This window comes from Amblyomma maculatum, chromosome 4, assembly GCF_055883805.1.
Source record: "Amblyomma maculatum isolate TAMU_Amacu chromosome 4, ASM5588380v1, whole genome shotgun sequence".
Classification (NCBI taxonomy): domain Eukaryota; kingdom Metazoa; phylum Arthropoda; class Arachnida; order Ixodida; family Ixodidae; genus Amblyomma; species Amblyomma maculatum.
In genome coordinates this window covers 75,007,488-75,024,606 of record NC_139347.1, presented here as the reverse complement: position 1 = coordinate 75,024,606, position 17,119 = coordinate 75,007,488, and the positions used below count along the sequence as shown (strand labels likewise).

Genomic DNA, 17,119 nt, shown 5'->3' with positions numbered 1-17,119 from the left:
GCGAAAGATGTGGAAGCGCAGCCAAGTTAGCCCCATAGATACACCAGCGGCATTTCAGCAGTACATGCAAATTCATTACATAGAGGCCAATCACCATAACATGTTCGTTACAAGTGGCTCTCAAATATGTGTGCCAATGGGAGAGGCATTCGCGAATTGCAAAACATTGCAATATTGAATTATGGAGGTTCATTACATCCAGGTTTGACTGCACTACATATGGACGCACCAACTTGCCCACATCTTCCTTTATATTGCAGTTAAAACTAAATTTTTCTGGTCCCTTCAAGTTTGTCTTGAAGGGAGTAGTTTATAAATCACTGTTTATTTATAGCCTAGATGTGGCCACTTGGCTGGCATTCTTTACTTGTAACTTTCATGAGTATACCCTTGAATGTTAGCCCCATAGATACACCAGCTGCATTTCAGCAGTACATGCAAATTCATTACATAGAGGCCAATCACCATAACATGTTCGTTACAAGTGGCTCTCAAATATGTGTGCCAATGGGAGAGGCATTCGCGAATTGCAAAACATTGCAATATTGAATTATGGAGGTTCATTACATCCAGGTTTGACTGCACTACATATGGACGCACCAACTTGCCCACATCTTCCTTTATATTGCAGTTAAAACTAAATTTTTCTGGTCCCTTCAAGTTTGTCTTGAAGGGAGTAGTTTATAAATCACTGTTTATTTATAGCCTAGATGTGGCCACTTGGCTGGCATTCTTTACTTGTAACTTTCATGAGTATACCCTTGAATGTTAGCCCCATAGATACACCAGCTGCATTTCAGCAGTACATGCAAATTCATTACATAGAGGCCAATCACCATAACATGTTCGTTACAAGTGGCTCTCAAATATGTGTGCCAATGGGAGAGGCATTCGCGAATTGCAAAACATTGCAATATTGAATTATGGAGGTTCATTACATCCAGGTTTGACTGCACTACATATGGACGCACCAACTTGCCCACATCTTCCTTTATATTGCAGTTAAAACTAACAATTTTTCTGGTCCCTTCAAGTTTGTCTTGAAGGGAGTAGTTTATAAATCACTGTTTATTTATAGCCTAGATGTGGCCACTTGGCTGGCATTCTTTACTTGTAATTTTCATGAGTATACCCTTGAATATAGTTAGGAAAAAAAGCAGCAGTGCACAAATTGTACAGTGGTATTTCTGTATGCTTTATATATACCACTTCCCACCTGTACAGCTGGAAGCAAAATGAAAGGGAACATGGGAGCGCGTGTCCTCCGCACTTTGCATAATGCTGCCACCAACAAAAGATTGAATAGGTGGCACCAAGGTTATGCTCGGAAAGAGCAGACGACCAAGATTACTTTGGACAAGTTTTTACCTCAGATTCTTATCACCTGCTGGTAATAGCGCATTTAAAAGCGTGGAGGCCACGCGATCCAGTGTTCCCTTTCATATTGCTTCTAGCTGTATATGGACGATGGCAGTCATTTCCAGTAAAAGAAATATAAAAAGATATAAGGACACGTAAGCTTTGCCTTTAAGGGTATGACACAATAGCATAGGCGACCAGTCCACAAATAAAGCCCCACTCTAGCCAAACCGTATGAATGTGCCTGTGTAGCCTAGGGATAATGTGAATGTAACGGTGCTGGCAGGCCGATTCTGACATCATTCTCCCTTGTGAACCTATGTTCAGTTAGTGCTCGGCTGTGTCAGCTGCTAGCTACCACCTGCCAGCACCATGCTTACAATGTTTCGCTCACAGCACCACTGCTGGTGGATGGTCACAGATGCCAGATTTTAGGCAAAGCAGGGCCTTTAACGCAAACAATGGTCCTCATTGGAATCTCAACTTGTTCCAATGGGACTTAATGAGTTCCATTTGGAATTCTCGCTCCAAATGGATAGTCCAACTGCACTTTCCAGTTGGGTAGTCCAGTAGGAATTCCCATTCCATATCCATAGTCCAATTGGTTCCATTTGGAATTCTCGTTCCAGTTGTGACTGTCCAAATGGGCTCCCAGTTGCTTCCAACTGGATAACCTTAAACATAGCATCTAACAGTGCGAAGCCTTAATAGACTGCCTTTTGTATACTGCAGTACCATAATCGTGGTTGTTCATTGCCCAAGTGGCTATTCGGATCATTTTTTGCTAACTGATGAGCCTAATTGGTCTTACCTAGTGCATCCTATTGGTCTGCCCTGCTGCTCTCAATGTATTGATGTGAAGATTGTCATAATCAAAAAAAAAAAACGAAACCAATATTCTTTTCATATAGCTATCACCAGCTAGCATACCAAAACATGTCACCTATACTATTGCTGCGATCAAAATTAAGTGAAATAACTGCACTGTATTAGCAAGCACAACAGGCCGAGCAAGTGTGTGTGATGTGTGGTATGTAGCAGGAATAGAAAAGTGTTCACAGGGTGTACATAACAATATCATGCAGTTAGTGCCCTACCATACTGTTTCTTGCTAGCGATGCATGCCTACCTGTTAGCCTCGATTTCCATCAAACATCCAATTGTCAGTTTCATACATCAGTAATAAAAATTCACAATTTTCCTTTGGCTCAAGCTGTTATGTCCCACTGGATGAAGCGTGTCCCACAAGACCCAATGGGCTTTCATAGGAAAAGGGCTAAAAATTTGAATGACTAGTTGGTCCCACTTCTGACTGGGACTGGATTTATGACAATTTTAGAAAGAAGCCTGCCTCTTCCTTGCCACTTGTGTGGTTGTTAAAGGAATGGGAGTAGTATATGCACTGTATTGTCAGTTTTAAATGACGATATCAACTAGTAACTTTCACGTGGCACCGTTGCTATTATGTACGTAGTACCAGGTTGTCGAGCAGTTATGAACTACACCGTGCATTCAACTAGTGCACGCCCCGGCCAAGTGGACAGAGACAAAAAAGATGGGACCCATCATTGGGAATATTTATTGCCGAGTAAAAAAATACTGCTGGACCACGATAAAACCTTTCATACCTATGTACAGGAAAATGACAATGGTTCCTGCATTATGTCAATGGCTGAAACAGCCAAAAGGTAGCAAGTGCTAGCACAAGTGCAGAAGCCTGCTAGCCTCAACATCTGTGCAAGCGAATGAAGCAGGCATTAATAAACGGTAAAACACAAATGCCACTGAAGAGGCTACACACGCCATTCAGAAACACCCGACACATCCGCTTCAGTTACTGCCACTGAATAAAATCATGTTTCGCCACTTGAGAATCGAGACACGTCATCATGACACTGCGCGTTTGGGATGAAAATTGCACGCCAAGTAAGGCTTTTCGCTGATGGAGCATGCAAGGAAGCACTTTGATCACAAGAGACTTGTTGGAGTCAGAGTTAGAATGGAAGTGTCGGTGAAGGCTTCAATTCTGCAACGCAGTGGAACCTGCAAAAAGAAACAGGTGTCAGAGTTACACTTTGATTAGCCTTCCTCCCCCTAATTTTCCCCCTTCCAAGTCCAGTACTATATACCGCATATCGCACTCGAACAAGCCATTCTGAAAGTAGCTGCTAGGAGTCTCCCAACAGCTGCTAATGACCAGGGAGGTTGGTCTCCGAGCCGAGATAAGATCTGCCTGTACAATGACAGCTCTGCTGGTGTGAAATGATTCACTCACTTCGGAGATTTGAACTTGTCATGCACTGCTTGCTGAGCACGGCTGGGAGCATTGCAGAAGCTGCTGTACAGAGAGTGGATGCACTCCCGAAAGGTGCTCACTTCGTAGCCAGAGTAGTCGACCAGGTCTCGGCCCTGCAGAAAAGTGCATGAAATTGACTACGATATTGCTGCACCACGAGGCAGGCAGTGACATCAGGCGCTACAAGTGATGCCACAGCAGAATGACGGCAGTGCATCGATGCCGCAACTTTTTATCTCTCTCCAATGACATAACCATGACTCTGGCCACTTATTTTCCTGCAGTTCTGTGGGAAAAAGAAAAAAAAAAGAAAGTGGAGTCAGGCATATCGCAGGACAATATGTTAGCAGCCAAATTCTCTTCATGATACTGGTGTTGTGGACATTAAGTACAATGTAATGATGGGAGTGCAATGAATTTATCATCTACCTGCTCTTGAAAGCTTGCTGCCTTTTTTGAAAGGAATATTACTACAGTTGAATCCGAATATTAACGAAACAAAAAAGTGATTTTTCATTACACACAGTTTTCATATGAGAAGTCGAAAGATCAGTGCAGTGTGGGAAAAAATATATACAAGTTAAGCATCTGCCAATGTATATGGTAAAGCCTCTTATCCGAAGCCATAAATGTAGAAATGTACATAATGCCGTCACTCTGAAAACTCGACTATCAACTGTCGCAGTTTTCACTATGCTGCTATGCAAGGGGTGAGGAGAGTGGTGTGGAGACTTTACTAGAATTGCATAATAGACCCAGTTCTCTATCAAAAAAAAAAAATTGGAATCAGTTTGGGGGGAGGGTTCACTAGACAGGAGAAGAACCTCAGATTTCCTTTTGAGAGGGCCGTCCATCCATGAATCGCCAATGAAAGCACACAATCAGCTGCAACAAGTGCTGGTATTGTCAGCTCACTAAGTTCCCAAGGCTAGACTACACATGCAATGGTCTAAGACTTTCGGCCAAACAAGTGCTTCAAGGCCAAGCAGGGAGCTAGCCCAAGCATAAGGACTGTGCAGTTTATCCATGCCTAAATTATGGCAGTATGGAATTGCCGGTACTGTGTCAGAGCACCCGGGTTCGATCCAGACTGCCGCCGGCGAGTTTAGATGGAGGCGAAACGAAGAGGCGTCTGTGTGCTGTGCGACAGTGCAGGTTAAAGATCACCAGGCGATCTAAATTACTCCGTAGGCCTCCGCTACGGCTCCCATTTCTCTTTCCACTTTCACTCCCACCTTCCTTCCCTTCAGAACGACCTTGCTGGCACCATAGATATTTATCCTCAGTCATTTTATTTCAGTTATTTCGTCCAACTCTCTACACTGTACTCATCAGCATCATATTATACCTTCACCCATTCTTATTGTTCTGGCTTGTTCGAGCTTTTTTTTCGAAGTAAAATAGAATTCCTGCCGCCGGGTAAAACATTGCAACTTTACTACAGACATTTGTGTATGGGCCACTTCCCAAATTTTGCACCCTAAAATATGAGAAAATAAATCGGCAGGAAGATATACATTCGGAGTGAGCAGAATACTGCGTCTGCAGCACGTTCCATGGAAAGCTACAACTACACAATAAAATGAAGGTGCCATTGAATTGCAAAAAAATTTCACTATCAATTAAAGCCAGCCGAAAAGCATGCAAGAAGATAGCCACCTTGCACTGACCAGTATGTGCGATGGTGTCACGTGCAAAGTGCATCCCAAATCTTGATCGAAACGGTTAACAATACAGTCAACTACACCTTGATCGTTTCTTTAAAACTGCCAGCGAATTTATATTAGTCTGTTTTATTACAGGTGGTAGTGGCAGCTAGGTTGCGATATTATCCACATTTACAATGTGCAACCGCTATTTACTCACGCCAATTATAGTTGCAATGAAAATGCCAGTGCTAAATATGGAGTGTTCGCAGTGAACATACAAAACTGTGCTGCGCGTTTCATACTCAACTGTCACGATCACCACGTCAGTGTAAACGGGTTAAAAAAGGAGCGAGGCTGGTACTTCATGCAGCTCCGTTGCACCTTCTTTAGGATCATGCGAAATGATATTCAAAATTAAAAAAAAAAAACGGCATCGATCGTGACATTTACCTGAATTCTCCCATAACCCGGGAAACTTTTCGCTGAATGTCGGCGTTTGGGTCATCTTTTTCTCAGCGCACAATAAGCGAATGGAATAGCTTACCTAACGAGTAGTGAGTGATCCTGGCAACAGGCTCACATCATGCCAGTTACAGTACTGCAGTAATTAAGTGGCTAAAGTAAGCTATTGTAGGACAATTACACTGTGACTGTATACACTTGGCAAGAGCGACAGCAATAATGCGTTATTGCATTGGCCATGCAGCTCTGGTAAATGCCTGCATTACAGCGAAATATGCAATTAAAAGAAAGATTACAAATTTCATTTAGGTACAAAACACACATGCGTGCGAGCGTGCGCACCCGCATAGGTGGCATAACATCATAAACTGTCGTGTACCACTCTACCACTTGGGGAGATAGCTCAGGCAACGGACGCCGACACCAAACTGGAAGAAAAGCATGAAGTTACATGCCAAGAACGTACACAGCATGCAAAAACAGATCGTCAGAAGCCTGCAGAGGACACAGCGCGATGGCAAAACCTGCAGTGAATTACACCGTAGCGACACCTGGTGTCACTGGCGCGAAGCTGCAAGCTGTCGACATTTCTGCAGTCACCTTTCCCCATGCAACTACCGTGCAGTGGGCACACTACGCCATTCTAGTGTGCTATAATATAAGTGCATAAACCACAGTGCACCATAAGTGCTGCCGAGCATAGAAGTGATCAGGTGAGAGTCTAGAAATCGTAACGAGTCGAGAGAATGCACTGGTTGCAGCAACTTACCCATGGATGCCTGCCAAGTGTGTGGTTGGACAGGCTGATTGCAGCACCAGCAATGACGCTGGGAATGTACTGGAGGTAGGGTTCATCATCCAAAAGGGAGAGCTCGCAGAGGTACTGCAGAGACAAAGGTATATGCTGAACTGGTACAGCACCAAAGTCAATAAAATGGTAATGGTAATGAGCAGTTTGCCTGAATGCACAAGGCAATACTGTCATCAGAAAGCAGTTTGCTCATTCAGGCATGGGGACAGCCGGCATCAGGCACATGATTTTTTTTTTTTGTTTTTGCTGGAGGTAATTGGTGGGGGGGGGGGGGGGCGGAGAGAGAGAGAGAGAGAGGCTTATCTGCCACACTGAGCGGGAGGGGGAGGAGGGGGGTGTTCCACCAGGGCCAAGAACAAGGGAGGAGGCAGGGGAGCTAGCTGGATTTCGGAGGACAGGGCTTTGTGTCCTTCCTTTGACACATGCCTTGCTGGCATGTTAGGCGAAGGTGGATGCACTTGAGTGCAACTGATAGGAGCTGGTGCTGTTGGCAGCTGTGGAAGCTTAGTGTATCAAGGGCAAAATTACACCAGAGATAACATTATACAAGGAGGCAGCGTAGTCAGGAAAACAGACAGAGTTATACATACTGCATGTGGGAAACAAGCAACGTCAGATAAAAAAGGGGGAGGGAAAATGCACTTTCATTTCAGCAACACTTCGTTTTCTTTTTCAGAGAGAGACTAAAAACAGATGGTCACAACATTTGGGGGATAGTAGATCATAAGTTAGGGTAACGCAGTGGATTCCAACAGGAGGTAAATGCAGCAGGAAGCGGCCGAGAACCAGAAAAATTGGGAGGAGGGAAGAGGTTAGGAAACTGGAGACATGGCGGCAGCAGATGGCAAAGGACAGAGCTAAGTGGATAACAGCGGGGAGGTATTTTTCCCCAACCATGCTGTTGACGGCGAAGTACTGGTTAAGAAGAGACATTGACTAACCCTGGTTATAACGTTCAAAGAGCACACAAAGGAAAAACATTACACAAGAAACTAAAGCTGAGTCAATAATACGAATTTGCAAAAAACATCTGCATTCATAAACATGTGATGTCGCTTTATGGGGCTTGACGTCCCAGAGAGACTCAGGCTACGATGAGATTCACCGTAGTGCGATGAGGTTCACCGTAGTGCAGGGCTCAAGAAATTTAGACCACCTGGGGTATACCTACATCGCAGAGCATACAGGCACTTGTGGTGCACCCTGTGTAATACCGCTTTCACAACAAGGGCATTTCAAAGGCCCTCGAACAGATTGTCTATTGACTCTTAGGCCTTCGAAGGCTGCCACACTGGCGTTTTCAATGACCATTGAGTCTATAGTTTATCGAGTCAACGGAACAGCTCAGAGCTCTATCGAGATATCGAAGGCCTTCAAACATCACACAAGGTTGCTAGCGTTGACCTGAGGAGCACCATGCACCCTCTCGTGCACAGTGTGTTTACGATACGAAAACATGAACATGAGTTATTTTATATCTAATTCACGCGGTAAAATATTAGGGTGCATAGCAATTTTAAAATAGCATCACTTTTTTTTTTTAAGCCGCATTATTTTTGTACTCCCTACCACTAACCTGCATCGCCGAGAAAAGCAAACCAGGAAAAGCACAGCCGTATCAATGCCAACGCGTTTGAAAAAACAACAGAAACAAAATTGTCCTTTACTGAACACCTGCAGTTACTAACAAAAGGTAACAGTATGAATTTATAAGGATTTTAGCTCTTTAAGCAAGACCGAAAGTAACGATAGTTACGTCACGAAAGTTTGGCCACAAAGAACTATTTCAACAGCCTTCAAGTTTTGCAGTGTAGCAGCGGCACAACACCTTCAAGTTCAATCGTGATTGAAAATCTCTCGAAGGCTATCAACTCAATCACCTTTGAAAATGACTGTGACAGGGGTATAAGTATCAATTGCAACATGTCCTTTACCATAGCATGGAGAGCATTTGGAACATCCAAAGTTTTGTGCATTGAACAAAATGCACTTGGCAAAGCTATCTTGCAGATCCCAATCACACCGAAGTTTGTGTCAGCTGTGATGGCATCATTGATACTGCTGCTGCATTAGGCGCAAGAATAAAATATTTTTGCTTGTGCATACGTACCTGAGCGAGGAAGGTGACTTTTTCGGGACACTTGTTGACTTCTGCAAAGCGCTGCAGGAAGTAGTAGGTAGTGGGGGCAGCAATGTCAAAGGAAAGCACTTTTAGGACCACTTGCTCCATCCGCAAAACTTGCTTCTTGGTGTAGGTGTCATCAGTGATGTACACAAATTCACAGACTTCTGGAGGATAAATTTCCTCAAACTTTCTGCAATTCGCACGACAAAAAAAGAAAAAAAAAAAGGAAGGGGAAGGTTGGTACACTGCACGCAACATTAAAACATTACGCATTAGACTAGCGAAGCAGTAAATGAACAGGTCTCATTCAGTGTTCTCACTTGACGAAACTAAGTTTGGCATGGTAGAAAGCAAGTACAGCTGCTGTACCAATACAGACAATACACGCACTTACCACAGACATATTAAAGGGAGACTGAAGAGGAAAGAAAGCAACAAATGAATGTCCCAGAACACTGAGGCATTCAAAGTGCTCATGAAAAATAAACTACAATGGTTATTTTTACAACATTGCAATCCAAGCAATCAGAGGAGCCACAACTAAAGAATAGCACAGTGCTTCGAAACTGAAACTAGTTCATGGGTCCAGTGCACAATGGAGCCAGCTGTCACGCCGGCAGGCTCTGCAATCTGCTGCACTACATGCATCTTCGTCTCATTGTAACACACGTGCACTGTAGAAAGACCCCATGGGAGCGAAAGAAGCAATGCAAAGTGATCGAGCTTAGCTGCAGATTGCAAACAAATTACTGATCGCATTTACCCACATATACAGGGTGTACCGTATTTATCTGTCCTGGTTGTAAAAAATTATTCCCCACAAACTATTGCAGTACTTGGGCACCAAAGGCAGACCACAAGGTGGCTTTTTATTGCCTACATTTTTTTTATATGTAATTTAAGATAAGAACTTGCCTGAAATTTCCGGAACTATTAAAAAACTGCAGTCAGCTGCCGGAGAACTTTTCGTCGAAACAAGCAAAGCAGCCTATCAGGTCGCCTGCTTTGCTTGGCTTGTTTTGACGAAACGTTCTGTCGCAGCAGACTACAGTTTTTAGTCTATTTGGAAAAATAAAAAATAAAAAATCCGGAAAGTTCTAATGTTAAATTACTTACCAAAAAGCATAGACAACCGCAAGCTCTTCTGCTGTTGGTGTTTGGAGCCTAAATATTCCAGTAGTTCGCGCAAGGGGAATTTTTTATCATCAGGGCAGATAAACAAGAAATGCCTTGTATATTTGAGACATTCATGGGAGTGCACAGCACTTGGCACACTGCATGCTGTTGTGAAATGTGCTTGGAAACCTAACACCATGGCTTAATGAAAAAAATGGCAATGTTTAGCTCAAACTACGCAACTGAGCTGTCAGTATGATCGAAGGTAACCCTTGTGACAGACAGCTTTTGCCAGAACAATTTCTAATGGATTACCTTGCAAAAAATGCATAAACTGATTGAACATTTTTCTCTCAAAAAGACCTGGCTTGTGAGCAGACACCTTGTGCACTGCACGCTGATGACCCTGGCTGGGAATTTTCTCCAACAAGCTGAACAGACTGATGCATACCTAAACGCTTATTACGCTTTCCATGGAGCGAAAACACTGACAGAAACGCTTGCATCGCGCTTAGCACATTGACGAAGTGCATGCGTGCGCATGCCTGCTTTTGAAAGAAAAGGTACAGAAACGAGCACTTCGCAATATCTTGTGCTACGCTTGCACAAGGTCAACTGTCCGGAGGGTTCATGCTGGGTGCACTGACGATACTCTGAAGGAATCAGCACTCATGTCTGCATTTACTCTTTGCATTTGATTACAATCACATACTCTGCTGTGATTGTATGTTTTTTATATTTTCTCAATCACATGCTCTGCTGCGATTGTATGTTTTTTATATTTTCTATTTTTTCGATGGTAGTTGTTCACAGACTGCTAAATAGCATCCCTTGATTCCTCTCATTTATATTGATCATGGCAACTATGCGAGCCCATGAGCACATTGCTATTTAGCCATTTTCAAGATTATAAAAAGGTTTTTAATAACATATGCCATCACGTGGTGCCAACCTATCCAGTATATGCCAACCAGTTTAACTCGCCTTATCATTTCCTTTCAGCATCTCTTTAACCCCTTCACCGCTTTGTTATATCAACGAATTTCTTAACAAAACTGCTTATTCTTTTAGTGCTGATTTCGGTTATTATGTTGGCATACGTAAAAGACGTTTATGTGGTAGAAAAAAACGAAATTAACAGGTCAGTGCTGCCATCTGTTGAGCAAAATGCCATCTAAGCCACAAACGAGCGCTGCTCGTTCGAAACGCTGAAGGGAAGAACCTATTCAGCGAGGACGAGCTATAGTCGTCCAAAACGGTTTGGGGACGGCTTTGCAAGGCTCGTCCGAAACTGTTAAGGGGTTAAATACATGGCCTAGCACAAAACATGAATGAGTAAGGTGGGCCTACAGTTTGTTTACTTTTGGGTGCAGTCAAACCCCTACAGCTCAGAAAATGAACAGGCAGGGAGTGAGCGCTACTCAAATGAAAGTAAGAAAAGAAGGTGCTGGACACTAGCCATTCTACCTTGGTGGCTCAACTGCTATGGTGCTTAGCTATCAGACAAGATATTGATGTGCATCGATTGAGAATTTAAAGTTTGATTGCAAGAGCCCTTCAAAGTAGCTTTAAGGTAGCGTTTGAAGAAAGAAAAGTTAAAATATTAAAATTTGTGGCAGGTGTGATGTAGGCCAACACAGTGTCAACAAGCAGCATTGAAAACCTAGTCCAGACCTTTGCATGCGCAGTTTGGGATCCTCAAATCTGTCCAAATCATGCGACAAGATTCATTTACTCAAATCTTTCATTCCTCATTTCACACCATAAACTTGCCAGCTGTCTTTTATCACACTGCGGACAGTTAGTGCTTGACCGCCTTAACCATGACAAAAGCAGTCTACCCAAATCTGCACATGCCACTGCGCATCTGAACACTTTCTTTCCCCAAACAAATAAAGGCTGGAACAGCCTTCCTGCCGGTACAATTCACTTACTTGTAGGTGTAGTGACCCATGCACAATAAAATACCGTAGAATAGGCATTCGAAATAGCAATAAACGTCTGCCATAACTCATGGATTTAGAGTAGCTTTCTCCTTAGTGCAAGCTAAGTGTGCAGAATTGCTCCGTGTCCCACTGGTTGCTTTATTAAAATGGAAGCTTATAAAATACAGCTCCTGGCCCCTATGGACTATGTACCAGGAGCAAAATGCACACCAGAAATTCTAGTATTTGATGATCAGTAGTTATCCAGTGCACTACCATGTCTCTACTATTACTAAAGTTTGCAAGATGTTATCTTGGGCACTACACCCCACAACTAGGCACAAGAAAAAGCATCCGTTTGTTAGAAAAGCTTATAGCTATGGACGTGGTGCTTGAACCACCAGTCAAAGAACACTAAAAAGAGCACCTGTTATGCACCCACTGTGTAACCAGAAAGACAGTATGAATGGAGGACACAAAACACTGCACGCTATGTACAACTCTACCCAGCAAAGATCCAGCAACGTGATGCAAAGTGCTGGGCAGAATGGCCATGACATGCAGGAGATTTCAGCATGGCAGAGATTTCACACTGCAATTTTCAGCAGGAGTTGAGCGATGAGGTAAAAAAGATGCACGTAAAGCTTACGCGGCAATGAGGAGCGAAGCCGTGCCAACGAGTTGCAGCTTGGTGCGCTGCACTGACATACTGGAGAGGAAGCGGTCCACATAGGAAACTGCAAGAAAGAGGGTTTCCTCGTGCAGCTTGTACTCCTCTGCCACTTCAACAAGCCAGTCCACAAGAATGGTACGCATTGTAGGCGTTATGTCCGGCTGCTTCTGCATGTAGTTTGGTGTGGGAAGCATCTTCACCTGGAAGCAGAAGCATGGGGGTTAGGCTGTGGAGGAGGCTGCTAAAGCCCTGCTTTGCCGCAGCACATGGGAACTGTCTGGGAGAACATTGCTAGAGAACTGTGGGAAAGGGAGGTAGGGATATTGTACCACTGTCACACGGGCATTTCGGAGGCCCTCGAACAGACTGTCTATTGACTCAAAGGTCGAGATCTCAAAAGGCCTTCGAACGTCGCGAGAGGTTGCTAGCGTTGACCAGAGGAGCACCACGCGCACAGAGTTTTTGCTATCAAAAAACAAACAAAAGTTATTTCATATCTAATTTATGGGGTAAAATATTAGTGTGCATAATAATTTGAAAATACCACTTCTCTTTTTTAAGGTGCATTATATTTGTACCCTCTACAACTGCAACCTGCACCGCTGAGAAAAGCAAACAATGAAAAGCACAGCCGTATGAACGTCAACGTGTTTAAAAAAAAGTCCTTTAATAACAACAAAAAAAACCTCCAGTTACTAAAAAAAAGGTGTTATATTTTATTTTGCATTTAGAGAAACATTTCTTCCAGTTCTTCCAGCAAAACCGAAAGCGACGATAGTGGTGCCACAAAAGTTTGGCGCCAAACAATAGAACTACTTCAATAGCCTTCGAGTTTTGCCGTGCAGCAGCGGCACAACTCTGAGTGCAATAGAGATTGAAAATATCAAAGGCTATTGACACCGCCTTTGAAAATGACCGTGTGACAGGGGTATTACATAGGTTGAGTCAACATCACACCAGCCACCATGTCCGTGGTCAAGAAGTTTTCCCACAAGTTCAATGGAACCCTGCAGAGGTTCATGGTCCCTTGTCAGGCGCCCTTAGTGTGCCATGAAAGCCGTCTTCAGTTGAAGTTTCTGATGTGCCAACTGCACTTGCAAATGTATACAGCTACTGGTGCAGATCATAAGTGTGAACCAGAGATGCTGTAAGAGCAACTGCTACTGATGATGTAGGCAAAGTAAGCCCAATTGGTCAGCACCAACAGCTGGACTGTCACTGAACAAAGGTGGTTCACTAAGATCAGAAGGCACTTGCTTCATGTAACAACTTTGCCGAGCAGTGGTGGAACCTATTTGCTGCTGTGGCACTGCCATTTGCATTACGAGAGGGCAGCTGGTGCCAAGGTAATATGTGAAATGAAATAGTGCACTAGCAATTGCAGCTTGAAGAAGGTTGGGAGAGACAAACTTGCCTCTTGTTGGCGCAGGTAATTGTACACATCCCGTGCATATTCGTCGTTGGATTCTTGTTCCCGAACATCGGAGTAGCACATGGGCTCGAGTGTGTGCAGAGATGTGTCCAGGATCATGGGAGATTCTCCTATGGTTCGCAAAAGACAGGAGATGAAAACCACGCTGTCGTACAGCGATGTGAAATGCATGCAGGCAACGTTCACGTGCGCCACAATGACTCACCTGACCATTCGCATTCCATGCGGCTGTCCGGCGACACGGGTGCCGCTGTGGCGCCTACGGGGAGTGCGAGGCATAATGGTTCCTTCGCGGCAGCCGCTTCCACCGGACCGACTATTGGTGGCTTTTCGGAGGCATCGCAAGAAGAGTCGTCGAAAATCTCGAAGCGGCCTGATGGGCGCGAGTTATCGGTATTCGATGCTCCTAGCCGCGCCGACCTCCGGACGGCCGTTGGTTGCTGCGAAGGTGAAAAGAAATACCGCGATTAAGCAGTTAAAAAGGCAGTTTATCTGTTCCAGTGTACGACCAGCGCAAGGATGCAAGGTGCGCCCAAATGGAATTAGTTGCCTAGTTTCAGCGGAATGCTGGCACCGCGATTGCGACAATCTCAATGCACGCAGAAGCATGATAATGAACACGCACGCACACACACACACACACACACAAAAGAAGCTGATGAGCTATTCGGTGCTGGGCTGTAAACTGGGGAAAAAAGGGTCGCGTGTTTTGCGAATAATGCAGGCAGAACCTCCGCTATCTGGCGATGTCAACATTATGCTTCAGCTTCGCGTAGCAACGGCAGTTCGCCGCCGAAGGAGCAACGGACGCTATATAAGAGCTGTTTTGGTAGCAAGGTAAGTGAAACATGAAGCAGGCAACAGTGCAACGCTCGCCACGGGAAACAGCGCCAACCGCCACCCGAGGCCTGCCAGTCCATGCCGCGCGCACATGACCACCATGACCAAGACGAACAATACAAAAATAATTTAAAAACGAAAATAAATCAGTTTAGTGAGCCGTATTGCAAGGGCATCCAGAAAACTGCAGACACACAAGTCTGAGAAAGGCAGCCTAGCGAAACAGCTAATCGCAATAAATTCCAAAAACGGTGGTCAGCACAAACAAGTGCGCACAATATCTCAGCGTTAACTACAAGTGGCACAGTTAGGCACCACAGAAAACAGCATCACGGCAACACACAACAAGAAAAGAGAAGCTGACTCCTCAACACATGCGCGATAAACACCAGTCGCCGAACGGCACATGCACCGGTGCATCAGCCATACCTGTTTGGCACAGTCTCGCTTGGGCAACTGTTTGTTCTCCACCACCTTGTTTGCCTGGATGCAACCCAATGCCCGCCGCCTAGCACCAGCTTGAGCGGCCTGCAAACAGTGTTCATCTGCTTTCGCAGTTAGCTTGGGGCGCAGGTTGAAAGGCTTTGCGTTTTCGTCACCGTAGCCAACGGTCGTGGTCGGGTTACGCCTCGCCATGTTTGAAGCGCTTCTTGCGGCAGAGCTCGCTTCTTCGTGCCGACGGTACGCTTGGCGGAAGTCTTCAGAGGGCGTTGTCCTGGGGTTTCATGTGGCGGGCTGCTTGTCGGGCGGTCGCTGGCTGCCGGAATTCCAAAGGTGGGTTTATCGGCCCCGAAAAACGACCGCTGTCTCAGAGCCGCAGCCACCAGCGAATAGTCGACCGACAGCTGAGTGCGCGAACGTTAAATCGTTAAATTCCCCGCGACACAATTGTTCTGGACGAATGGGCCAATCGCGTTTGCTCATTTTATGTCACGTGCACATTACGTCACTACTTTATGTTGTGCGCGTTTTCTTCGGCTGCAGCGCCCTTTGTGGATAAGACAAGCAACATTTTGTACAAGAAAACGTGTTTTTTTATATAGATGTTTGTCAAATTTTATTGCGAAGTTTGTAAGATAAGTGAGAATAATATAAATAAAACTTGCTAAGTATAAGTCAAAGATTGTACATGGCAAAAATTTTTATGGTGAAAACACGCACAAACTCATGGTGTCTTCGGCTGAGGGCACTCGTGGAGCACTGTCAAACCAACACCGCCACAATCAACGTTACTAGTTCGTTCTAGTAACGTTGGCCACAATCGCCACTCTAACCACATCGAACATTTTGCAGCATGCGCCGGCGTCTCTAGTTAGCACTAGCTCTACACACCATTTGTAGGAACGTAGGATAGCCAAGAGATAGCCTCCGAGATAGATAAGAGTCTCTGAGTTTATATATATATATATATATGCTTTTTTTCAAAAGAATGCGATAAGTTTTTGTTTCAATGAAATGCATTTTAACACATGGCTCCATCAGTTTCACAGCTCCGCCTGGAGAGGTGTCCCCGGTGGCGGTCGCGTGAACCAACGGCGCTGCAGTTGCTAATCTTGCTCTAGTAGCTTGCTCCTTGCCGGGCGCGTCGTCTGCTACACGCGGCGTGGAAGCATAGAGCGGCCGGCATACAAGTAGCTGTTACGTGCTGCTCAGTTGCACTTTACGCGGCTGCAGTGCTACATTATGACAGTTTTGGATTCGAAGGCATGCATTTCCTCAGAGAACGCGTTTGTGTGATGCAAAATTTAATGCCGTGAAGCAAGTGTGACAGCGTTGTCGACGTTCTCGCCAGAGCCAACGTTCTAGTAACGTTGGCTGTTCTTCGGTTTCATTTCTTTTTATTACGCGATATCCTGACGCGCAAGTCACTTCGTAATAAATTATGACGTAGCCGTTCATTGCGTAGCGTTCAGCGTGCTGTCATGCAATTTTTCGCTTCTTGTTTAGCATATCTACCTTCTTTCCCAGTTTCAGTCCAATTTGTGACAGGGATTCAAGCCGCCGACATGTGTGCCTAGTTATGCCGTTCACTGAAGGGTGTGCCCCGAGAAAATGCTGCATCTTTACCCTAAAATAAATAGATGTATGTTTTGCCAACTACGTACCAGCCTCTAGATGCCTAAAATTGGCGGAATGAAGAGACGGCGTTAAAGGCGCTTTAGCGTCCTCTCTCAAGACAAAGCTTTCTGCTATATATATATATATATTTTTTTTAACATCAGACCTCTTGATGCTGGCCTGCATGCTTTGCACCGGGGGCAACGAAGCCTTTCTTAACATCAGACCTCTTGATGCTGGCCTGCATGCTTTGCACCGGGGGCAACGAAGCCTATTGAAACGATTACTCGGAAGTCCGTCATTTGTTCGTGTCACTGATAGATTTCCTCGAGATTAAAGGGTGGGCACAGCCTCTGCACATAAGAGATAAGTT

At 44.7% G+C, this 17,119-nt stretch overlaps 1 protein-coding gene across 1 annotated transcript; it reads right to left on the bottom strand.

The window, feature by feature from the left end:
- Positions 1 to 2,913: 2,913 nt before the first annotated feature.
- Positions 2,914 to 15,561, bottom strand: LOC146191431 (G2/mitotic-specific cyclin-A-like). The gene is made up of 8 exons (XM_084601967.1): positions 15,118 to 15,561; positions 14,054 to 14,288; positions 13,831 to 13,958; positions 12,393 to 12,616; positions 8,688 to 8,892; positions 6,536 to 6,649; positions 3,635 to 3,768; positions 2,914 to 3,402 (listed from the first exon to the last, which is right to left on the bottom strand). Exons 1-8 carry the CDS (start codon positions 15,322 to 15,324, stop codon positions 3,354 to 3,356), a joined length of 1,296 nt encoding a protein of 431 aa, XP_084458093.1. The 5' UTR covers positions 15,325 to 15,561; the 3' UTR covers positions 2,914 to 3,353.
- Positions 15,562 to 17,119: the final 1,558 nt, after the last annotated feature.

Bases quoted from the DNA above. Each gene is read 5' to 3' on its own strand.
- LOC146191431 (XM_084601967.1), bottom strand. From the start codon at position 15,324: ATGGCGAGGCGTAACCCGACCACGACCGTTGGCTACGGTGACGAAAAC. The intron at 3,769-6,535 runs GTAAGTTGCTGC...ACTTTTCTGCAG, and splicing joins CACTTGGCAGGCATCCATGG to GGCCGAGACCTGGTCGACTA. The intron at 3,403-3,634 runs GTGAGTGAATCA...TTCTTTTTGCAG, and splicing joins GACAAGTTCAAATCTCCGAA to GTTCCACTGCGTTGCAGAAT.